This window comes from Pimephales promelas, chromosome 22 (assembly GCF_988280905.1).
Source record: "Pimephales promelas chromosome 22, fPimPro1.hap1.1, whole genome shotgun sequence".
In the NCBI taxonomy this organism is placed as follows: domain Eukaryota; kingdom Metazoa; phylum Chordata; class Actinopteri; order Cypriniformes; family Leuciscidae; genus Pimephales; species Pimephales promelas.
Genome location: NC_142790.1, coordinates 17,480,763 through 17,504,181, shown reverse-complemented (window position 1 = coordinate 17,504,181; position 23,419 = coordinate 17,480,763). Strand labels below are relative to the sequence as shown.

The following is a 23,419-nucleotide window of genomic DNA, read 5'->3' as shown; positions in this document are numbered from 1 at the left end:
CACAAACTCCAATATTTCCGTCCGACCGACAAATGATCGGGAAATGACGTCAGTGCAGACAATAATATGGCGTCTACGAACGCAGTGGAGGCTATAGACAAACAACATTTAGCAATTCAGTCCAAATAACACTGGTTTATTGTCACCTAAAGAAGCCAATGGGCACCATGTTTCCGTCGATAATGAGATTTCATATTTAATTTCTCTGGTCTTTGTCTAATAGCAGCACTCCATGTCCGAAGGACCTCGGGCTCCCTGGTCGAAGCGGGGTTGCGTGGAGTCGCATCGCCGAGGTAAAACCCTGCTGGAATTGTCTCATTTTATACACGCAACGTTGTCCTGCTTTATAACTTGCTCGTTTTATCTTACTGTAGCCGAAAACATCAGAATTGTTTAACATGTCGTGGGCTGACATTCGCTGGGTCGTGTCAGCAGCGGTAATTACTGTGCCTCTGATATTGACCCAGTGAGCTCCCTAGATAGACAGCATGTTTGGGAATCATATGCATGTAAAGCTACTCAGTGACTATAAATGCTTCCTAGATAGACAGATCATTAAGTTTTTATCCAGTCGTTTTCAGATTTTTAACAACTGAAATCAAAACATGCCATGCAGAATTAATAATAATACATGCTTTTCTGTGAATCAGCCTAGTGTTTTCTCGTTTACTGAGGATCTGAACACGAGTTCATTGAAGTTGAATGGATATAAAACCACGTTGAGTGTAATGTAAGGTTGAACACTGTTAAAACAGGCTCATTTGTTATTAAAATAAGGTGACTGTAAACATTCATTATTTACTAGGACACATTGTCCTCTAAACACTGAGAAGTTTACCACAGTGACAGTAAAAACACCTTATTCCTGTGGTGACAGCTGTATTTTCAGCATCATTACTCCAGTCTTCAGTGTCATATGATCCTTCAGAAATCATTCTAATATGCTGATTTGGTGCTTAAGTAAAATTTCTTATTAGTATCTGTGGAGATGTACTGATGTATCGGGCGTCTATATTTATCGGACTGATTTTTAATCAGTTCTGAAACCGTCGGCTTTAGCATGGAAAAGGCTGATGTAACAAACTGAGAGTTTGTTAATTAACTGCATGAAGGCACTGAGTTGTATACTGTCTGTTGCATAATACAACATTTCAAATAAATACTTGCTAAAACAAAATGAAATCTGTACAAAATACAGCAGGGCTCAACAATAAGGACTGTTCGGGGCCAACGTGAACGACGCTTGACGAAACTGTCACTGTCCCGATCAGGCCAGTGCTGCATCTTTGGCCATTTTAGTGAGCATCCTTGTAACCATTGTCAGTTGTGTCTTAAATAAATGTAGAGAAATAAAATGCTTTTGTACCAGTATAATCAGTTGAATCTGTGCAGATCTTAAAGTGACAGCAGCAGCCTAATATTCCTGCTGCGCTACTGTCTCTGTTTTAATATTAATCAAACAACAAAACACTACTTTTGACTAAATACCTTTTTTTAATTTTAATAAGGATTAATTTGTTTAATTTATAGTTATTATTATAGTTATTATTTACATTTGATTTGTTTTACACTTTATTTTTGTACCTGTAAACTACTGTTTGACCTAAATGAAAAGTAGTTTATTCATATGCATCTTTGTTCTGTTGTTTTTATGCTGGTCTGTTGAATTTTAAATGGAATCAGATTTAAGACATGATCGAAACACTAATTTATTTGAATGACAAATGTTGAAACAACAGAGCAAGTGACAAATATCTGTATCGATATTGGTAAAAAAAAAAAAAAAAGATAATTCCTATTGGTGCATCCCTGATTAATTATCAGTTTTGATAACTGATTTTTGGGAAAAAATGATCAATATTTTTCACAATTCTTTGATCAGAAATTATTTATTTCAAATAACAATAACTTTTTTTTAAAATAACTTTGTCACATTATAAATGTCTTCACTATCAATTTTGATCTTTTTTGTGTCCTTTCTGAGTAAAAGTGTTAATTTATATTATAATAATATAATTAAAATAATCGTATTTCACTCAAATTTTTGAACGGTTGTGAATTGAAAATAGTATTTTTACAAATTCTGGGAAATTCCACATTTTGTGGCCAAATGTGGCCAGTTTGTTTTGAATAGGATATTAGTTTTCTTTTGTAAAACTGTCGTCTAACTGTAGCTTAGTCCCTCACATTACATATAGGCACTTACTCAACCGTGAAAATAATAATCAGATGTTGTTCAGTGTCTGATGAACATTTGGGAATAATTACTAATTAACAATGTAAATTAAAGTAATAAGCCATGTCAAGTCATAGTTTACACATAGTGAATTTAAGACAGCTAAGTTCATTGTAAATCACAGCTTCACAGGGCTTATTGCTTTTATTAATTGATTATTCTACATACCCAACAATGTTTCATAAAGTAAACGCACAGACACAAAAATGTAATGCTGTTATAAATATTATTCTTCCATTAAGCAATGTAGTTCTTTAGAAGCGGAACGGCCATCTTGCCAAGCAGTGACGCAGTAATACCATAGATGAGTAATACTCATGTAATTATGCGGTTTGTAGAGTAATTTAAATCGGTTTCGAACGCAGCTCAACCAATCACAATCAAGGAGTGCAGCTTTCCCTTTTTTTTAATAGGAAATAACACAGTAATGAAAAAATATAAACTCATTCATAATCTGGATGTTATCTCTTTTTTAGAGCAGGGCAAGTACAAGCAGAGGAAATGTGAACGTCCCTTCATCGCTGTGAAGCCGACCGTTGGCCAGGAGGCCTCTAAAAGGCGAGTCACAAAGACATGATCAACTTCTGCTTTTCTCCAAGCCACCTTGGAGATAACCTTGGAGCCACCTGATAATTTACTCACCCCATGTCATTCAAGATATCCATGTCATTCTTTCTTCAGTCGAAAAGAAATTAAAGTTTTTGATGAAAACATTCCAGGATTTTTCTCCATATAATGGACTTCAGTGGGAACCAAACGGTTCAAGGTCCAAATGAGAGTTTCAGTGCAGATTCAAAGGGCTTTAAACGATTTCAGACGATGTATAAGGGTCTTATCAAGCGAAACGATCACTCATTTAATAAATAAATGACAAAGTTTAAGTTTTATAAGCTCAAATGCTCGCCTTGCTGTTCTGTGATGCGCGTTCGTGACTCGTCTATCATCCTGTTCGAACTCGTTTATCAAGATGAACAAATCTTTTTTCATGTCATTTAGTTCATTCAACGAACGAAATGAACGAGTTGACTCGGGAAAAGATCCGTTCATTTTGATGAACGAGTTCGAATAGCAGAGTCGCACAGAACAGAGCAAGGCGAGCATTTGAGCTCATAAAATGCAAACTTTATTATATTTTTTTAAATGAGCGATCGTTTCGCTTGATAAGACTCTTATTTATCGTCTGGAATCGTTTAAAGCCCTTTGAACAGTTTACACTGAAACTGTCTTTTGGACCTTGAACCGTTTGGTTCCCACTGAAGTGCATTATATGGAGAAAAATGCTGGAATGTTTTCATCAAAAACGTTAATTTCTTTCGACTGAGGAAAGAAAGACATGGGGGTGAGGAAATTATCAGCAAAAGTTTTTTTTTAAAAGTGAACTACTCCTTTAAGGATACAGTGTCTTTAAATGTTTCTCACCTCAATTTTTATATTCCAAATGATGGTTAAACTATATGAGGCTTCTGTTTGGCACAATTTTCAATGTGCAAGCAGGGATATTTTGTCAAAAGTATTGTCATCTTCTACCTCCATTTATGCCTCAAGTATTTGTGTTTGCACACAGTGGGACATTCAGTTGGTGCATCTTTAGCATTTCAGTCTGTTGGCGATTTTCTCGTAATTATAATGATTGGGGCTTGTTCGGTTTGTCATTTAGGTGAATATCATCAGAATTTAATTTCCTACGGACACAGAGGTACTGTCCTCTGATTGGCTCGGACACCCCCCTGTGACATGCCCGTGGCCAATCAGAGGTGAGTGTGCTGTGTGTATGTGTGCAGTAGAGGGGGAGTGTGTGGGGGAGCTTTGAGAGAGTTTGGCTTTCAGCAGCAGAAACTGAAGTGCTGAGGTGTGAAAGTTCTTGAAGTCCTTCCAGAGGCTTTATTAAAGTCTGGCATGTTTTTATACCATCTATTATTCACTAAACTACAAATACTTCTGATGATTTGGCTTATGAAGAACTTGAAGTGCTGTTTAGTTCAACAAGCTCTTAATTAAAGATTTGTATTAAATGGATGGTTCACTCAAAGAATTAAGCAGCTGCTCAAAAGTTTAGGGTTGGTAAGATTTTAAAAATGAAAATCACTTGCATTAATTCGATTAAAATTACTATAAAAACTTATTTCTATGTTATTGTATTTTTAAAAATATTCCTGTAATGACAAAAATGTGTTTTCAGCATCATTACTCTAGTCTTCAGTGTCTCATGATCCTTAGGAAATCATTTGATTATGCTAGTTTGGTGCTCAAGGAACATTTCTTATTAGTATTAATGTTAAAAACAGTTGTGCTGCTTAATATTTTTGTGGAAACTGAAACATTTTTTTCAGCATTCTTTGATAAAAGCACAAAAGAACAGAATTCACTTGAAATAGAAATATTTTGTCAATGTTATAAATGTCATTGCTGTCAATTTTGATCAATTTAATGTGTGCTTGCTGAATAAAAGTGTTCATTTATTTTTATTTTTATATGTTATTGACCCCGAAACGCAATCATTCCAAACCTGTTTTTGTCTATGCAAAGAAATGTGGTCCAAAACAACAAAATATCTTCTTTTGTGTTCCACGGGGTCAGTAATTGATAACAGAAGATGTATTTTGGGTGAACTATCCTTTTAACAGGCCTTTACCATTGGGTTGATTGATATTGAACTCTGAGATGAGACTTATGTCTATATATACTTGGGAGAGATGGTAAATGTCGGTCTCTTCATCACAGTTATGGTTCTCCTAACCTTGCAGAGATAACCAGCTAAATTGGGACATATCGACTTGCCTTGACGTGTCATTTATAATCTTGTTTGTGTCTCTGCAGGTGCCTAATGGCGGGGGATGTGGAGGTGTACCTTTCCCAAGTGCATGATGGTAGCGTGTCGTCGGGCTTCAGGGCCTTGTATGAGGAGCGGCTGCTGCTCGATGTCACTCTTCTCATCGAGGAGCATCACTTCCAGGCGCACAAGGCTCTGTTAGCGACGCAAAGCGACTATTTCCGGGTCATGTTCACGGCCGATATGCGGGAACGTGACCAGGATAAGATTCACATGAAGGGGTTGACGGCAGCCGGGTTTGGTCACGTCCTTCGCTTCATGTATTATGGTTCATTAGAGTTAAGCATGATCACGGTGCAAGAGATCCTGCAGGCTGCCATGTACGTGCAGCTCACAGAGGCTGTAGAGTTCTGCTGCTCCTTCCTGCTGGCCAAGATCTGCTTAGAGAATTGTGCTGAGGTCATGCGCTTGCTGGAAGACTTCAGCGTGGGCGTGGAAGGCGTACAGGAGCAGCTCGATGCGTTTCTGCTGGAGAACTTTGTGCCTCTGATGGCGCGACCGGACTTTTTGTCCTATTTGAGCTTGGAGAAGTTGATGGCTTATCTGGATAGTGACCAGCTGAGTCGATTTCCGGAAATTGAGCTGTATGAGGCGGTGCAGGCTTGGCTGAGACATGACCGGCGGCGATGGAGACATACGGATGCGGTGGTGCAGAACCTGCGCTTTTGCCTCATGACTCCTGCCAATATCTTTGAGAAGGTAACAGTGCTTCCTTGTTTATTATGTGTTTAGGGGTCAGTGACAAGTAAGAAAACGGAAAAAAAATAATTTAAAAATCTAATTAATGAATATAATTAAGTTTTTGGAGACCACATTACAACCTAAATTTACTTGTCATTAATTATGCAGTTTTTTTTAAGAAACATGAAGATCCTCTCTATGATATCATTTGTTGTTTTATGTTCAATTATGTATGAAAGTTTTTAATTGTTTTTAATAAAGAAAAGTTTTTAATAAAGAAATTGTAATGCACAGTATGCTTATACAGAATACTTATTTATATTTTCACATTTTGGCATTAAGTTGCATTAAAAACATGTTTGGGGTCAGTACAATATATGTGTTTATATATATATATATATATATATATATATATAATAAAATAATAAAAGTATTATGGTTTTCACAAACATTTTAATCAGAACAACATAATAAGGATAAGAAATATTTTTTTAACTCCCAAATCATCATATTAGAATGATTCCTGAAGGATCATGTGACATTGAAGACTGGAGTAATGATGCTGAAAATTCAGCTTTGCATCACAGGAATAAATTACATTTATTCAATTTTAAAAACTATGCAAAAAGAAATAAATTATTTTAGTTTATATTAATGTTTTTATTGTATTTTTTTTTTTTTTGCATAATTTTAGCTTTCAAAAACATTTTTAAAAATCCCAAACTTTTGTACGATAGTAGGAATGAACCGAAAGGAAAATATTGGCCTATAACAATAACTGATAGTTTTTTATATTTGAAAGCCAATAACAGATATATTGGCTGATAAATCTACATCCAAAGTTTTATATAATTATAATGATCTCATTTTGTTCCAATTATGTAACTAATATGACAGCTGAGCCTTTATGACAGCACATGTTCCACTTGTTCCTGTATTTTCCTTTTTTGAAGTGATTCCAATCATATTTCAAGCAATTCAAAACCATCATGGTGAACAGTACACAGCTGAAGGATATAATGTATTATTTATCTGCTTTAAAGGGATAGTTCACTTTGAAATAAATTTTTGATATATTTTAGCTTACCTCAAGGGCATCCAAGATGTAGGTGTCTTTGTTTCCACAGTATTTTCAATTTTGACCTTTTTTTCGGTCAAACCGCTGTTGTCTGTCAGTCATATAATGTAGGTATGGGGGTCCACGTCAAAGAGCATGCAAAGAGAAGTCAAAATTAAGCATTAGTTAATGACTCGTAAATGTAAGTACACATTGATGGCCTAAGACACGAAACGAGCGGTTTGTGTGAGAAAACAAACAGTATTTGTATCGTTTTTACCTCTTGTTAACAGACATGTCGAACTGATCTGAATCAGATGTCCAACTGAACCATCTCCAAAGTTACGCCGGAAGTGATCTCTCGCGCGTCTATGTCACACATTGTTTACACTGAGATTTCGGAAGTTTTACCTTTCACTAAGCATATTTAGATATATCGAAATCGTCTTCCACCTGCATTATATGACTGACAGACAACACCGGTTTGACCGGAAAATGTCAAAATTGAAAATACTGCAGAAACATCTTGGATGCCCTTGAGGTAAGCTAAAACGTATCAAAAATTAATTTCAAAGTGAACTATCCCTTAAATATATCTGCCAAATTTTCTTATCGGGCTGGTAACCATAACATTAAAAACGAACATATATCGACCGGTACCGATATGGTGGCCGATGTATCGTGCATGCCTAACCGGTAGTGTACGTATGACTTGTATGTTGGAAGTTTCCGGTCATTGACAGGTGTGTTTTTTTTCTTCATCCTTGCATAGGTGAAGACATCAGAGTTCTACCGTTATTCCCGCCAACTGAGACTAGAAGTAGACCAGGCGCTCAGCTACTTCCATCAGGTGAACGAACAACCGCTGGCAGAAACCAAGTCCAACCGCATCAGATCCGTGAGACCCCAGACTGCTGTATTCCGCGGAATGATCGGCCACAGCATGGTCAATAGTAAGATCCTCCTCCTGCACCGGCCCAAAGTGTGGTGGGAACTCGAAGGCCCCCAGGTACCGCTCCGCCCCGATTGCCTGGCCATCGTCAACAACTTCGCCTTCCTTTTGGGCGGTGAAGAGTTAGGCCCGGACGGAGAGTTCCACGCTTCTTCTAAGGTCTACCGCTATGATCCCAGACAGAACTCCTGGCTACGCATGGCCGACATGTCCGTTCCCAGGTCAGAGTTTGCCGTCGGCGTCATCGGGAAGTATATTTATGCCGTTGCAGGCCGCACTCGCGACGAGACGTTTTATTCCACGGAGCGTTATGACATTGTTGAGGACAAGTGGGAGTTTGTAGATCCTTACCCTGTAAACAAGTACGGCCACGAAGGCACTGTGCTCAACGGGAAGCTGTATATCACTGGCGGCATCACCTCCTCTTCCACCTCAAAACAAGTGTGCGTCTTTGACCCGGGACGGGAAGGAACGTCCGATCTTCGTACGCGGCGCACGCCGATCCTCACCAACTGCTGGGAGAACAAGTCAAAAATGAACTACGCTCGTTGCTTCCATAAAATGATCTCCCACAATGGGAAGCTGTACGTCTTCGGCGGGGTGTGTGTGATACTGCGTGCCTCTTTCGAATCCCAGGGCTGCCCGTCGACGGAAGTTTATGACCCAGACACCGACGAGTGGACTATTTTGGCTTCGATGCCTATAGGACGCAGTGGGCATGGAGTGGCAGTGTTGGACAAACAGATCATGGTGCTCGGGGGACTTTGCTACAACGGTCATTACAGCGACTCTATCCTCACATTTGACCCTGAGGAGAACAAATGGAAAGAGGACGAGTATCCTAGGATGCCTTGCAAACTGGATGGACTGCAAGTGTGTAGTTTGCACTTCCCAGAATACGTTCTAGAACACGTGAGACGCTGCAGCTGAGTCTTTCTAGACAGTTTAGCAGACAAACGTTTACAGGTGTGACAAGTAATACTAATACTGTTGAAGCTTTTAAACTGTAGGCCAGTGCTTATTAAGGAAGAAAAAAAAATCTTTTTTAGGCTTTCATTGTAGAAAGGAAGGTTTGTTATTTGTTCTAAGCATTGGCGTTCTCATAAAAATCGGATACAGATGACCTTTTCGCTCATCCGTCTGACTCATTGCACTGTAATCATCCTGTAGAGCACATACTACTCATCATGTTTTACCACATTGTCTTCTCTATCCCTTCATTCTGTTCACAGGAAGTCTTGTGTTATGTGTGCTTATTCCACAACAAGTAGTCTGGTACATCTAGGAGTGGTTAGAAAAATGCAAGGAGACTAAATGAAGTAGAGGAACTCATGAAGAACTTCCCAGTCCCCCTTTTTTTTCGATCACATTTACTTATCTAAGAATGCATTTGTGCTGATACTAGTGATGTTGTAGTGGATCTTGACGATAATGACTGTAATGATTGTAATCTTGACAAGCATTGCACTCGAATAAGGGCATATATTACTGCTCTACAATAACACCGGTCCTCCACTGCTGACTGCACAGGGAGAAAAGGGGACAGCAGAGATTAGGGGACGCGTACTTCTCCGACCTTTATTAGTTGTGCTTATGCTTATTTTTTACTTATTTATTAAAATGGCAAAGCCTTGCCTTGATCCAATTCATGTAATGTAAGGAACTACTTTCTGTGTGTGTGTGTGTGTGTCACATTTTGTTTCACCAGCAAAGGGCTAAAGCACATATGCATCTTGTGTTTAATGTCAAAAGAAACACTAATAGCAGTTCTACGAGTTTAGGCATTCATTGGGTGTCAATATCAGTTGTGCTATGAAATTCAGTGGGACCCAAAACATGTTTTTGGACTCCATTGGTTTTCACTGCATGGTCAAAAACATAAACTTTTGTGTTCTGCAAAAAAGGAATAATTGGAACGACATAAATATGAGTAAATCATGACAGAACACCTTTTTTGGGGGGGTGAACTATCCCTTTAAGCCAGATCTTGAAAGTGTTTGGCAGTATGTCATTTACTATTATAGACCCTACATATGATGCTGTGTTTCCTCCGAGTCCCTGGTTGGTTTGTACTTCCTCAAACACTAACTTTGACCTTTTGTCTCTGCTGTGTGACATTTGTCATCCAAAATTCATGCTATTTTCATGTACATATAGATGCCAATCTGTGGTCTGTAAGGGTCGAACTGTAATAATCAGACACAGCGGTAGATTATAACCTTGTCTTGTTATTTTTTTTCAGTAGAATAACAGACAATTATTCCACTATAATAATAATAATCCATAGCCCTCTATCTTGTTCTTGGAGGAGTATAATCAGATTGCTAACTTGTTTACCAAAATCTGGTGGTTCACTGGTATTTGAAGACTTTGTAATTAATTTCCAGAAATAAATGTTCAAACTGTTCAGCTCTCTGGGGTTTTCTAATTGAATACAATCACCTGCTGTGCTGATGTGTTTAAGTTTAACTTGTGTTTAAGACGCTGTCTTCTCTAGATATTAGGATCTTATCCTGTGGGTTTATCCCTGTAAGAGGATCCATCAGCAGGGTGTGTGCTGCAATCCTAAGCCTGTTCTTCAGCTCGTGTGTCGCCATGTCTGACAGAATTGTGCGCTATATTGAGAAAAAGCCATTCCTACAGCTCAAAAAGCAATGGCACGGTCATGGGTGCAATTCCCATGGAATACATGAACTGATAAAATGTATACCCTCAATTCAATGAAAGTCGCTTTGGATAGTTAAAAGAAACTTTATGCATTTGGCATTTTTGGTCACATGGCCAGATGTCTCTTGGTACTTTTTAAGTAGGCCTACTCTTTAAAGATAAATTAGGATCGTCCATAGTTCTTTGCAGCGACTGCATTGGATCAATACAGAAGCCTTTTGGTTTGTAGAATAAAGCCGCATGTTAAATAGTCTTTTTTTCCCAACAATAAACAGCAATTCTTCATACTTATAATAATTTAAATCCAGAATATTCATTTTGACAGAAGAATGAAAGACATCTCCCCCCCCCCCCCCCCCCCCCTAAATTATAGTGTTTTGTCCTTAAGAGTTTCTTTGGGGGGAGCTATTTTTCATTGCAATTTTTTTTTTTGCCTCAGAGTAAAAAAGGGTACTTGCAACATTACTTCTCATAATTCAAACTTAAGATCACAATTCGATATAATAAGTGACTTTATCTCTATCTAGAGTAATGTCTTGTAATTGTGACTACATGTAGCCTAAAATTTCGTGGGTTTTTTTTTTTTTTTTTGGGTGAAACAACCCATTAAAATCACAAAAACTGATCTGATGAATTGATCTGAAACATTTCAATTTTATTTTTCAATGATGCATTCAACACCTTTTTATAATACAATGGCCGAGCTACAGGACAATTTAACTGTAAAAGCCATAAAAAGAAAGCTTTTTAACTCCAGTTTCTAAATTAATTTGACAATTTGCGTTGGTTAAATTATATCAGGACATTGCACAATGAGATAAGTTATGTGTCGTGTCTTTTGGCTATTACAGACACGATAAATATGAGTTATTTGGTGATTAACTATGTTGCACAAAATAGATCGCCGAATTTCGAATAAATGCCGAAAGTAAAATAGCACAAAAAAAAAAAAAAAGCCTAATTTGTGCTCAGCGCGCACGTGGCGCCGTGGCTTAGTTGGTTAAAGCGCCTGTCTAGTAAACAGGAGATCCTGGGTTCGAATCCCAGCGGTGCCTTTTGCGTGCACTTCATTCACACGTAAGGGATATAGCCTAAAGCCTTTTAGACTATTACACTGCACTAATATTATTGATTATTATTTATTAGTACTTTATTCAATATCTCTAAGGATACTTTAACTTCTGTTTAGGCACTTGCTTCCATAACATTAACATAATGTATTTATCACAGGCCTTTTTTTGGCTTGTCTGCAAAATTCAAAGGGCCAAACAATTATTAAACACAAACCAATTCATAAAACAGCAACAATGGTAACTAATAAAAATCTTAAACCACTGTTTAAAATATAATTTAATCAATAAATGAATAGCTTCAATGAGGTATTATTAAACCGTTGTTAAAATATAATAGCATAATATAATTATTATAAAGTTATTTAAAACGTAATGGCTAAACGACGTGTCTTTACAAAAGTTCACAATGCTGCTGCAAATGCAATGTGTACAACATTGAATAAATTCATTTTCGTCAGGTTAGATACTGATAATTAATCGCTCAAAGCTGTTTATCTAAACCTCTCTACACAACCGCGGGGACTCGCGCGTCCTCCGTTTCGACTACGTGTCTGTAGTTTTTTTTAACACTTTTTACTCGTGTTTGTAGTTCTAACCGAATCCGCGTCCAACGCGCAATGGTTTGTGGGCAATATCAGCCGTTAGAGTGTGCATCGATCTACACTTCGGATTCTGACCGGAAAAAGTAGACCATCCGGGTATCTTTGAAACACTCAATTCAACATACTACGATTTGGGACGTACTAATTCTATTTTCGAATACTATTTAGGACGGATAGTATGCGAATTGGGACGCAGGGTGAGTGTATGGTAAACTTCCCAAAAAAACGGTTACAGTACGCCCTCTGGTGGCAAATGCTTGCAACTGAGATAAAACATCAAATATTTGAACTTTAGAAATTAATTTGTTGTACCACGGGGCAATTGAAATGAGATAATGAAAAACTCAAGAAAAGCAGTCAACACTTGCTCTACATGATGCAACAGCTTAGAGGCTATAACAAATCTGGTTAATTTTAAGCAAATCAACTTCAACACAAAAGGGAAAAATCAATTATAACTGCTATGATTGATTCCACTAGGAAAAATGCACAGTCATCAGAGGAAATAAAACAGATTTTTCAATCATTTATATTTATATTCTTCAAAAATAACCCAATTTAACAGATATCCAGTTATTTTTAGATCAAATAAATCTTCCAAGCTTAACAAAAGAACAAGCAGGCTTTAGAGTCACATTTAACGGAACTATGCAATGCATTAGATGGGTTTCCTGTCGTAGAATTCATAAAACATTTTTGGAATATTATGGCTCCACACGGTCTTTCGTTTTTAGAATGGCAGAAATAAAAGCCAAAGGTAAGATCTTGCCTCACTTTAAAACTGCTTTAATAAGACCGGATTAAGATCCAAGTTTGCCAGCAATCGGACAGTATGCCTATTTAATAAACACAGACATTAAAATGACCTCTAAAGCTGTTGCATCTCAGTTACAATAATTTCCACAATTATATCCATGATGATCAAACTGGATTCATCAAAGGCTGCCACTCCTCAAGTAAATTAAGAAGGCGTTTCACACAATCAAATACAAGCAATAATAATTTCCTCAGATTTCTAATTATACTATAAATTGAAAAAAAAAAAAAAAAAAAAAGTCAACAATACTTTTGGCAGTAGCCCAGGTCTCATACTTACTATTTTCTTGAGTTGACATTAAATACCTGGGCATATTTATTTCTCCATAACTTTCAGAAATGGTTCAACTAAGTTTAACCCCAATTAACTAAAATGAGGAATGATTTAAAAAGCTGTAATTACTTGACTCTCTCTCTAGGGTGGATAGCAACTGTCAAAATAAAAATCTTACTTCAAATTATTTATTTATTTACATTGCTAGATGCTCCAAATGTTCTACTTTATTATATGGTAAGTCAGCAATTTCCTATTAGATGGATAAATTCCAACTCAGATTATGATACACCAGTCATACAGTAGAAAGTGTAGATGAAATGTGCGGGTAAAAAAAAAGTATGTAGTTTAAGTAGGCCTATTTACTTTTATATTTGAAGAGTTCAGATGCAAGCCTCCAAGTGGCATCTGAAATATTCTTTTAGAATGATATTTTTTATCATTTAAATTCAGTAATTTCACTTAAATGACAATTGATAGGTATTTTTATTGTCATTTTGAAATTACTGAATTATATGAGCTTGATAAAAAAATAGAAGAATATTTCAGATGGCACTTAAAGGCTTTTGCATCTAAACTGTATTTTATGGATCTGTAAAAATGCAGATTATATTACGCAATGGCAGTGTTTTTCACATTGTATTGTTGTAAAAAAAGTTGTGCTCGGATTTTTTTGCGTGTTATAAGAACAAAAAAATTAATAAATCAGCATTAAACAACAAGCCTACATGCTCTTCTTTATACATTGTTGTTCATGTCTAGCATTCATAATATAATATCATAATCAAGCTTTCTGTTTGAGGTAACGTTACTGGGGACAGACATGATCCGGAACTCTAATGGATGTCCTCGGTACACGAATCAATAGTACTTAGGCTAATACATATATATAATATAACACTTGAAGCACAGCACACCGTTTCATTTACTTTTAACTGACATAATGTTGCTTACTCATGATGAACAAAGTTAGCTACAAAGGCGCCTATGAAATAGTGGGCGTTGCTTAAATAATTCTGCAGTCTGTTCATCGATATAAAGAATCTTTAACCTTTCATTGTCGTTTCCTTTACTAACTGTAAAATACAATCGAAGTTTCTCGCTTCAGCGGTGCGGTAAGTGCATTTAAAATTGTAAAGCAAAAACCAATGTTGAATGCGGCCTGTGTTGTTGTCGACATAGATATCATATAGAGACTATGATGTCTATGGTTGTCGATATCAGCATTAGTGCAATGTTGCTTTGAAAACTTTGACTGGATTAACGAAATGTAATCACGTGGTTCAATCACAGAATGCGGCGCATTTCAGTTGCTCCAAAACTATTTTAACCTATAACGTAACATATGTGGCCAAATTGTTTCGAAGAGTCTAAAAAGATGTGTCGATTTATTTTGCACGGAGTTGTCGACTGAAAAATAAAGTGCAAACTGTTTTGATTTCGTGTTGTTTACACAGCAAACGTAAGCATATTTCCCGTTTGGCATTTTTGGGAACCAAACAGGCCTAATAACGCTAGAAATGTTTATGGAAATGTTCCCTGTGGGGTTTTGGAACCAAAAACTAAACTAGTTGCAGCTAGAGTTTTTTTGCGACAACCAGAGAACCGGAACATTTTTATTTTATAACCAAAAATTGTTATATTTTGTCAAAGTTGCACACAAGGAAGCAAATACACATGAAATAGCCTAATACAAATGCAGTTACCATATTTGGTATAGATAATATCTATGTAGCCTAGCCCGTATTGCTCCATCTCATAAAAATCACGATCACATGAAGTAAACACAATGCACAACTGTTTATAACTTAATAGACCGCAGGAAAGGGGGGGGGGGGGGGGTATATGTGAATATATGTGTTTATCATTTATTTTTTCAGTTACAGTTGCCTTTTAGATTTAAAATATTACTTTATTGTTTGAAATAGAATAACCCACATACTGTCACAAACAGTTTGTTTAGGGGATTGATAAATAAATTGCTGGGAAATTTGGGATTGGCTAGGTTCACACCCTTTCTTTTCTTTAATGAATAGATGGCAAACGAAGCAAAGCCCTGCCCATGTGATATTGGGGATACGATTGAATATGGAGGTCTTGGAGAGGAAGTTCAAATCGAGCACATTAAAGCTTATGTGGTTAAGCCTCAAGCATCAGAAAAGGCCGTTATTGTAATTCAAGATATTTATGGATGGCAGCTTCCAAACACCAGATACATGGCTGACATGCTCTCAGCCAACGGATACATGTAAATGTTTAAACATGTTATAACTATTTAAATTGTTCAGATATCCTGGTTCTTACCTGATTATTTTGCATTTGCAGAGCCATATGTCCAGATTTCTTTGTTGGAAAAGAAGCATGGAGCTCATCTCATGACTGGTCAACATTTCAGCGGTGGCTTGAGGACAAAAAACCTACAGACATCAAAAAGTAACATTTCAATTAACTAAATGCACTTATCTCATGCACCTGGTCATCCTTTCAAAGGAAAGACTGAACAATCGTCTTGTTTTTTTTCAGGGAAGTGGATGTTGTATTGAGTTACCTGAAGGAGCAGTGTGGAGCAAAGCAAATAGGTGTTGTGGGTTTTTGTTGGGGTGGTGTTGCGACACATTACATTGCTCTTCAGTATCAAGAAATTAAAGCTGGCGTCTCCGTCTATGGTAATGTATTTGTTTTATCTATATGAACAGTTAAGGATAGAGAAAGTTTGTATCAATACTGTACGCTGTCTGGAATTCTAGCAACTGTATACATTTATTTAACCCAGGTATCGTTAGAGAGCGGGAAGACCGGTTTGACCTTAAGAGTCCAACCCTCTTCATATTTGCAGAAAATGATGCAGTGATACCTCTTGATCAGGTAAGCTGAGGTCATTTTAAGATATGAAGACCACATTTCTTTTAAGACTTGAACTGCATTCAAAAGTTTAATCAGTAACATTTTTTAAAAGAATCCTGCATTTTTTCAATTTAAGTATAATCTGATCCCAATTCTCTTTAACCCCTTAGCTGTCACCCCCTTTTGAGAATGGGGGTTAAAATACACTATTCAAACTTAAATGGTTTTAATTCAAGAATGATTTGGAATATATACCAAAGTTTGTTCTTGTTTGTTCTAAGAAAACACTTCAGAAAATGAAAGTATGAAAAAGTTATGGAAGTTTAAATTTTCAGTAAATCAAGTATACTGTACTATATTTTTTTATTTTATATAAAATGTATATTTTACAAAATATTTTTTTCCCTAAAATTACTATAAAATCAAAGCCATAAATCTAACCAAGTTATGTTCCAAATTTGAAGTTGATGTCGCATAAATTAAAGTTTTGTTTAGGCGTAGTACCAAAAATAGCCACCAGGTGCCATACATTCCATTGAATTTAGTTTTATACATTCTGCCATAATAAATTAATACATTTCTGTCCAAATATCAATTCTGAACCTTGAGACTCAGACCTTTCTGACAATATGTGTTTTGTCAAGATTAGATAAGGTTTTGATCATAAATTATGAAATATAATGATGCCCAAAAGGGGAGGAGCCAGATTAATATTATCTTTGAGTAGTCAGTCTAATATGTATTTATTTGCATTTTATCTCTTAATGAGAAACAATAAATGGGGGTAAATGTGTTAAGTCACCGGATTAATAAATTAACTTATTTCAGGGCCATAAACTTCGGCCAAACAATCATTTAATAATGTTATTGTTCTCTAAATTTCAACCAAGGTGACCACGCTAGAGACAAGACTGAAGGAAAAGTGCACCGCTGACTTCCAAGTGAAAATCTTCCCCAATCAGACACATGGCTTTGTCCATCGCAAGAGAGAAGACATTAACCCAGATGATAAACCCTACATTGAGGAAGCCAGGAAAGATATGATCAACTGGTTGAAGAAGTACTTGTAAACTGCAACAGGTTAAAATAACAGGTGAAGGTTAAACATTTTCTAAATGACAAAGTCTAATGATAAAAAGCAGTAAATCTGATAACATTAACTTGAAATTATTTGAAAGCTTTTGCAGTTTGGCACTTATTTTTCTACTCAAGATTCAAAAATCGAAATGTCAATGACAATAAACAAATCCGAAAACAAGTTTAATGATCACTTCGGTACTACATTGAACTGCATCAAATGATAAATAACAGTACAGCTTCGACACATTCTTTTAGAAGTGCTTGGACCGTTCATGTTCAGCACAGCAGCAGCGCGTCGCTCAGTCTTCAGACTCGCCGGGGCCCCTGACATCATCTATCTTCAGAATCATCTTGACTACTTGAGTGGCCAGAGAAATCTGTTGTTTCTTTCCAATGAGGGTCTCGATTACATGCTGTTTCTTCATGTCTGTAAAGATTTAAGTCAAATTTGTATCAGTTTAAGACTGAACCAATTACATGTAATACAAAAATAATTCATAATGCTCTTTTGAACTTTCTAATCAATGAATCCTGTGGCACAACTGTTTTCAATATTGATAAGAACTGTTCCTCGATCAGCATATTAGAATGATTTACATTTGAAACTGTTTTACATTATATTATTATTTCACAATATTACCATTTCTACTGTATTGAAATAATGACTTAAATTCAAACTCTTACATAAATCATTTTTAAATGCCTTTTACACTATATTTGCCTATTCAGTTGAGTATTGTAAAGAATTATATTTAAGAAATACATTAAATAACTTCATACCATTTGTTGATAAATGTAGGCAATCAATTCCAAGCGCAGAGTTGATTTCCTTGACTTGTCGAGCTCTGACCTCTGTCATCGTCTGAATAGGGTTCAATCCACTGTTCTCGGCGAGTGCCATAGGGATGACCTCAAGAGCGTCAGCGAACGCTCTCATAGCGTACTGTTCCAGAGAGGGGCACTGGAATCCAAGCAGAGCGTTTTAGAAATATGCTTAACAAAAACCTCAGAATGTAGAGTAGAGCTGACAGCAAAAATACCTTATCAGCTGCCAGGTTGACCGCAAGAGCGCAGGCGATCTCTGAGGCACCTCCACCGTAGACGATGCGGTTATCCTTTACAAGGTTGCGGATGACGCACAGAGCATCATGAAGAGCTCTCTTAGCCTCTTCGATAATCTAAATGATTCAGATGAATAGGCGAGGGAGATTGAAAATTTATAACCATGATACCAAAACTAATTTAATATCTTGAGGGGGCAAAATCCCAATTAAGCACTTAAAACTCTTTACCATTTTGTTCCCTCCACGGATGAAGATCGTGACTGCTCTGGAGTTCTTGCACTCCTCAATAACCAGCATTTTGTCTTTAGTGGTCCCAAAGCAAATTTCCTTCACCAACCCAGCAACGCCCAACTTCTCTGGGGTCAGCTCGCTGAATCGGGGTACAATACGTCCTCCAGTAGCAATGGCGATGAGCTGGAAATGTTTGTAGAAAGTGTCATAGTTTGTTCATACTCTCAACAGACATTAGTTACCCATCAGTGATAAAGCAGAAGACAGTGTGAGATACCAGAGCGTTCAAAAGTCTGGGGTCTAGAAGTTTTTCTTTGAAAGGTTTATTTTAAATACCTAATACTGTACTTTAATTAACAAAGGTGACTCTAAAATACATTATAATGTTACAAAAGATTTGTTTTAAAGAAATGTTATTTTGAACTTTACTTAATGAATAAAAAGAAATCAAATGTCTACAAAAAAAGTCCCTGTGAACAGGAAGTTGTGATCGACTTTACTTTAGTAATGTGACATTTTCAGAGTGAAATTGAATATTGAATGAGAAAAGAGGGCATGGCTCTTTTTTAGCTGGGAATTGATTGGATCTTAAAAAGTAGGCGTTCCATTCAGCTTACTGTCAATGGATCTGGTTCATCAGAGCCATTCCAGAAGGGAAGTACAATTTCATATTCTTTTAAAGACACATTGTTTTTTTTTTTGGATTAACTTGCACAGATTGCATGAATCATTTACCACAAGACTAGTAATATGTGCTAACAAAGTAGATAGGGTCAATTTTTATTTCATGCTGACTTTAAGTAGCACAATTGTTTTACCATTGATTTGAAATGTTACCACAGAACCAAATCAGCATATTAGAATGATTTGAGGGATAATGCGACACTGAAGACTGGAGTAATGATGATGAAAATTCAGCTTTGCATCACATGAATAAATCACATTTTAAATGTGTTATTTTACATTGTTATATTTCACAATATTACAGTTTTTAATGTATTTTAAATGTAAAAACCTACAGACCCCAAACTTTTAAACAGTAGTGTATTGCAATGTAGTTTTTACAAACCTCAATCTCAGGTCCACCGACCCAGCGGACGGCAGGAAGCTCGTTCTGCAGGAGTAAGTGATTGGCCTCGTCGTCAAATCCCCACTGGCAAATGGCAAGATTAGCCCCAGTCTCCTTGACCTTTAGAAGACGTGTTGGAAGAGGGAGATAAAGAAAACAATTCGATTGTATGATCAGTGATACATTTCTCATCAAAATGCAATACATCCAGAATATTCAATTTGCAGCTCTAAATAACTGAACTGAACGAGGGCTGTCATGCAGATTGAGAAAACATCATTGCCATTGTTTGCAGTTATGTAACAAAAAAATCTTAAGACAAAGAAACTGATAAAATGTCTTTAAGGCATTTTAATCTGTCAATGTAAAATAAAACTGCAATTAAATTTTATAGCTTTAGAAATACACTGAAATTCAAATTATAAATGTATATTAAATAATATACAATATTAAATATTCATATTAAAAACAAATATATTGAATTAAAACAATCTCTTAAGTACACAAACAGAACAAGCAATGTACAGACCTGTCGAATCATCTCTGCAAACTTCTCCTTCTCATACTTCTGCAGAGCTTTATAGTCCTCCACTGAGGTCACGTCAAGCTTATGCTTGGTTTTGGGCTTGGGTGGCTCAAACGGGCAGGTGAGGATGGCGATTTTTGTGTCTTTCAGTACCTGGAGAAATATATAATATATATTTATTAAATGATGATATACATATGCAACCAGGAATGATTATTAACAGTGAACACAAACCTTGGGCATCTGAGGGTGACTGAACTCTTTATCCACAATGACACCTTTGATGAGCTGAGTGTCCTCTAGTTTACCACCGACCTTTCCTTCCACTTTGATGAGCTCAAAGTCGACATCCTTCCTCTCCATGTCTGCAACTGTCAGGATGGCATTGACGGCAATCTCTGCCATCTGTCTGTGGCACCGGTTGATCCTACGACCCCCCCAAAAAAGTGAATACATTGATGATAATCCCTTAAAATAATCTCAGTAATAAACTGTTAATTTCAAACAATTACTAACAGACACACTCACACTTTGGACCCTAGCGTGGTCATGGCTGTCTGAATAAGAGGCTCTGTGTTGTTGGGATCCACTGGGAAACTATCCCCAATTTTATCAAGCTCCTCAATGGCAATCTTTGCAGCCTGGTCATAACCATCGGCGATCCTGATGGGGTGAATGCCTCTGTCTAACAGCTGCTCAGCCTGTTCCAGAAGAGCTCCTGCCAAGACTACAGGGGCCAACACACATTAGTTCGGTGGGACTTTCTGTTATTTATTTATGTGATGGCAAAGCTTACACTTCCAGAAGCCAAGACAGTGTCACATGATCATTCTAATATGCTGATTTGCTGCAGAGGAAACATTTCTTTTCAACTGAAAACCAAGTAATATTTTTGTGGAAAAAGAAATGTATTTTTTTTTCAAGATTTCTTTGATGAATATAAAGTTTCAAAGAACAGCATTTATTTGAAATGGAAACATTTTGTCTAGAGATGTTCCGATACCTCTTTCCCTTCTCTATCAGCCGGACTGGACTATCAGCCGATACCGAGAACTGATCCGATACCTAGGTGTGTATCTATACAATTCATCCTAGCACTGTATGAATTTATATAATTATTTTATGGTGTGCTTCAGACTTATCCCTAAATTAAACATGAGCATGAGTGTTTTATCTGCCATACATTTCACAGCAATATATTATTTACTTTTCTTAAGAGAAAAACAACTTAAAATGCAGCCACACATCTACTGAAAAAGGCATTTTAAATTTACAATACAACTGTATAAAAAAGTGCAACAAATAAATCAAGGAACTTAAAAAATTATATATGTATAATATATGAAAATAAACTCTTTATAACTTAAAGTCCAGAAACAATTTTATTAAACACACGGCATTTTCAGTTTTGACTGCGGCTGGTCATCCAGAACAATAAACTTGATAATTTTGTCGGTTATATTTATCGCTTGTTGGCTGTCTTTTGTTACTCAGAATTGCAGTGTTGAGCAAAGCTAGCGTGCATAACTAGTTATTGTTTGCGAAAAGGGTATCGGATCAGTACATGGGTAGAAGTACCTCGCTCTTGCAATGACATCTCTTCTCTTTATTGATGCGTTTACTCATATGGCCTCACTGGAATAGCAAACCCCAACCATCCAATTAAATCCTGATGGACAAAATCCCACCCAACGTGTTTTTTTTTTTTTCCCCGAGAAGCCGTTTCACTCGGATATACGTCACAAATAGGGAAGAAAAGAGTAGGGGTGTGCAGCAGAGCCAATTTCTGTCATTTGACATTTTAGATGAACTGATGTAATTTTCGATCCTCAATGTACAATTTAATGGTACATTGATGCATTATTAAATAAACTAAAATATGTAATATACAAACATGCAGTGGGAAATGTGTGAAAATGATTTGATCAATGACAAGCATTACAAAGCCAAATTCTGCAACCCATGTGCAGACAGCTCAGCTGGTTATGTTTAGTCTAAAAAAAAAAAAAATGCAAACTCACCAACAACACCAGTGGTTCCATCTCCAATTTCATCATCTTGAGATTTGGAGAGTTCAACCATGAGCTTGGCAATCTGATGGTCGACATCCATCATGCTGAGAATCGTTGCACCATCATTTGTCACAGTCACCTCACCATCCCGATCCACCATCATTTTGTCAAGCCCTGTAAACATTATTAATCCACATTAAGCAAACAGCAAGGAATGAGACAAAGACTAATTTACATGCAAAACCGAGGACTTGCCATTTGGCCCCAGTGATGTTTTCAGGGTGCCTGCAACTGCTTTTGCTGCCATGATGTGAGACTGAAATGGACGAATAATATTAGAATAAAATATATGCACATTACAGATTCATTCTGATCCTGCATGATCTCATACTGTAACGTTACTGACAGGCAGTAAGTAAGGTGCGTCACTAACAACAATAATCTTGATAGGATTCTTAAAAAGTAATAAGCACAATAAGCAGTTTGCATAAAAGTAAAGTCAGGGACGATTGCAGCTTTCTCGTGGTTAAAAACGATATTTATTAATGTCTCCATGTTTGCGCATCATGACTCAACGCAGTTAAGAGGAAGCACATGGACCATCCGCTGCTAGACATGAGGCACATTATTGATCGCATTAAACATAGTATACGCAAAAAGGAAACAATTCTCTCCGTGTAAGACTACAAAAAGCACAGTGCAAACAATAATTTTACAACATGAAACAGTTTGTAGTTTTCTGGATTATAGATATGATTAAATGAACCGTCAAAAAGCTCAAAGAGCCAGCTAGCCCGTTAGCTTTTGTACCTTCAGGGCTTCCAGGCCAGTCAAGCGAGATTTCTTGTCCTGGTCCTTTATGATGAGGAAAGGCCTTCCATATTCATCAAACGCAAGGGTCCCCATTGCGGACATTTTTAACCTCCACCCTAGAGGAATGCACAGCCTTTTAAAATGGTTTTATATAAGGAAGTTTTATCCTCTAGCCATGCACCTCGACGCGCTGATCTGCCGGCTAGTTCTGGAAGAATCTTGGGGCGGGACGGACCAAACCAAGTGTCATAGCATCACCGGCTTTTTTTGTGTAAATTTTGTAAGCGTCATCGAGTCAGTAATTATATGATTGAAAACACTTAAGAAAATAATTTATTTAAGAAAAAGAAAGAAACATATCTACCAAATTTTACAATTTAAGCATTTTAATAATGGTTCACCCTACTATCGCGATAACTCCGACAAATAACGAGAGTTCAACCACAGATTTATATTCCATACAGATTAACTAGACACATTGATGTTTATTATTGACTAGTATATCTTTTATTTACAAATAGTTTTTCTGCAAAGCCATGTGCTAGTCCACAGTAACGCAGTATCCGGTTACCTGCTCCACCAGTTCATACTT

General features: G+C 36.7%; 3 protein-coding genes and 1 non-coding gene across 7 annotated transcripts; 3 read left to right on the top strand and 1 right to left on the bottom strand.

The window, feature by feature from the left end:
- The first annotated feature begins 54 nt into the window (after nucleotides 1-54).
- On the top strand, nucleotides 55-10,163 carry klhl15 (kelch-like family member 15). 4 transcript variants are annotated; one of them, XM_039666772.2, is made up of 6 exons: nucleotides 55-293; nucleotides 1,199-1,298; nucleotides 2,713-2,794; nucleotides 3,894-3,990; nucleotides 5,054-5,765; nucleotides 7,577-10,163. In XM_039666772.2, exons 4-6 carry the CDS (start codon nucleotides 3,971-3,973, stop codon nucleotides 8,684-8,686), a joined length of 1,842 nt encoding a protein of 613 aa, XP_039522706.1. In that variant the 5' UTR covers nucleotides 55-293; nucleotides 1,199-1,298; nucleotides 2,713-2,794; nucleotides 3,894-3,970; the 3' UTR covers nucleotides 8,687-10,163. The 4 variants fall into 4 exon arrangements, with proteins under 4 accessions (XP_039522706.1, XP_039522705.1, XP_039522704.2 ...); XM_039666771.2 differs by lacking the exon at nucleotides 1,199-1,298; XM_039666773.2 differs by lacking the exon at nucleotides 3,894-3,990 and having other exon boundaries at nucleotides 56-293.
- Nucleotides 10,164-11,404: 1,241 nt separating this feature from the next.
- Nucleotides 11,405-11,478, top strand: trnat-agu (transfer RNA threonine (anticodon AGU)). Its single transcript has one exon. It is a non-coding gene; the product is annotated as a tRNA-Thr (tRNA).
- Nucleotides 11,479-14,196: 2,718 nt separating this feature from the next.
- Nucleotides 14,197-17,617, top strand: cmbl (carboxymethylenebutenolidase homolog (Pseudomonas)). The gene is made up of 6 exons (XM_039666778.2): nucleotides 14,197-14,303; nucleotides 15,225-15,436; nucleotides 15,514-15,621; nucleotides 15,712-15,854; nucleotides 15,962-16,053; nucleotides 16,923-17,617. The coding sequence occupies exons 2-6, from the start codon at nucleotides 15,225-15,227 to the stop codon at nucleotides 17,100-17,102; spliced, it is 735 nt and encodes a 244-aa protein (XP_039522712.2). The 5' UTR covers nucleotides 14,197-14,303; the 3' UTR covers nucleotides 17,103-17,617.
- On the bottom strand, nucleotides 17,266-23,053 carry cct5 (chaperonin containing TCP1, subunit 5 (epsilon)). Its single transcript, XM_039666775.2, has 11 exons — nucleotides 22,825-23,053; nucleotides 22,270-22,330; nucleotides 22,024-22,188; nucleotides 20,531-20,729; nucleotides 20,237-20,429; nucleotides 20,006-20,155; nucleotides 19,477-19,596; nucleotides 18,405-18,590; nucleotides 18,153-18,290; nucleotides 17,893-18,073; nucleotides 17,266-17,539 (listed from the first exon to the last, which is right to left on the bottom strand). The coding sequence occupies exons 1-11, from the start codon at nucleotides 22,927-22,929 to the stop codon at nucleotides 17,412-17,414; spliced, it is 1,626 nt and encodes a 541-aa protein (XP_039522709.2). The 5' UTR covers nucleotides 22,930-23,053; the 3' UTR covers nucleotides 17,266-17,411.
- Between the last annotated feature and the right edge of the window lie 366 nt (nucleotides 23,054-23,419).

Coding starts and splice junctions, on each gene's coding strand:
- klhl15 (XM_039666770.2), top strand. CDS start 233: ATGTCCGAAGGACCTCGGGCTCCCTGGTCGAAGCGGGGTTGCGTGGAG. Junction 294..2,712: donor CGTGGAGTCGCATCGCCGAG/GTAAAACCCTGC, acceptor TCTCTTTTTTAG/AGCAGGGCAAGTACAAGCAG. Junction 2,795..5,053: donor GGCCAGGAGGCCTCTAAAAG/GCGAGTCACAAA, acceptor GTGTCTCTGCAG/GTGCCTAATGGCGGGGGATG.
- cmbl (XM_039666778.2), top strand. CDS start 15,225: ATGGCAAACGAAGCAAAGCCCTGCCCATGTGATATTGGGGATACGATT. Junction 15,855..15,961: donor AGCTGGCGTCTCCGTCTATG/GTAATGTATTTG, acceptor TATTTAACCCAG/GTATCGTTAGAGAGCGGGAA. Junction 16,054..16,922: donor CAGTGATACCTCTTGATCAG/GTAAGCTGAGGT, acceptor ATTTCAACCAAG/GTGACCACGCTAGAGACAAG.
- cct5 (XM_039666775.2), bottom strand. CDS start 22,929: ATGTCCGCAATGGGGACCCTTGCGTTTGATGAATATGGAAGGCCTTTC. Junction 22,331..22,824: donor CTGGCCTGGAAGCCCTGAAG/GTACAAAAGCTA, acceptor CGTCCATTTCAG/TCTCACATCATGGCAGCAAA. Junction 18,291..18,404: donor TCCGTGGAGGGAACAAAATG/GTAAAGAGTTTT, acceptor TGAATCATTTAG/ATTATCGAAGAGGCTAAGAG.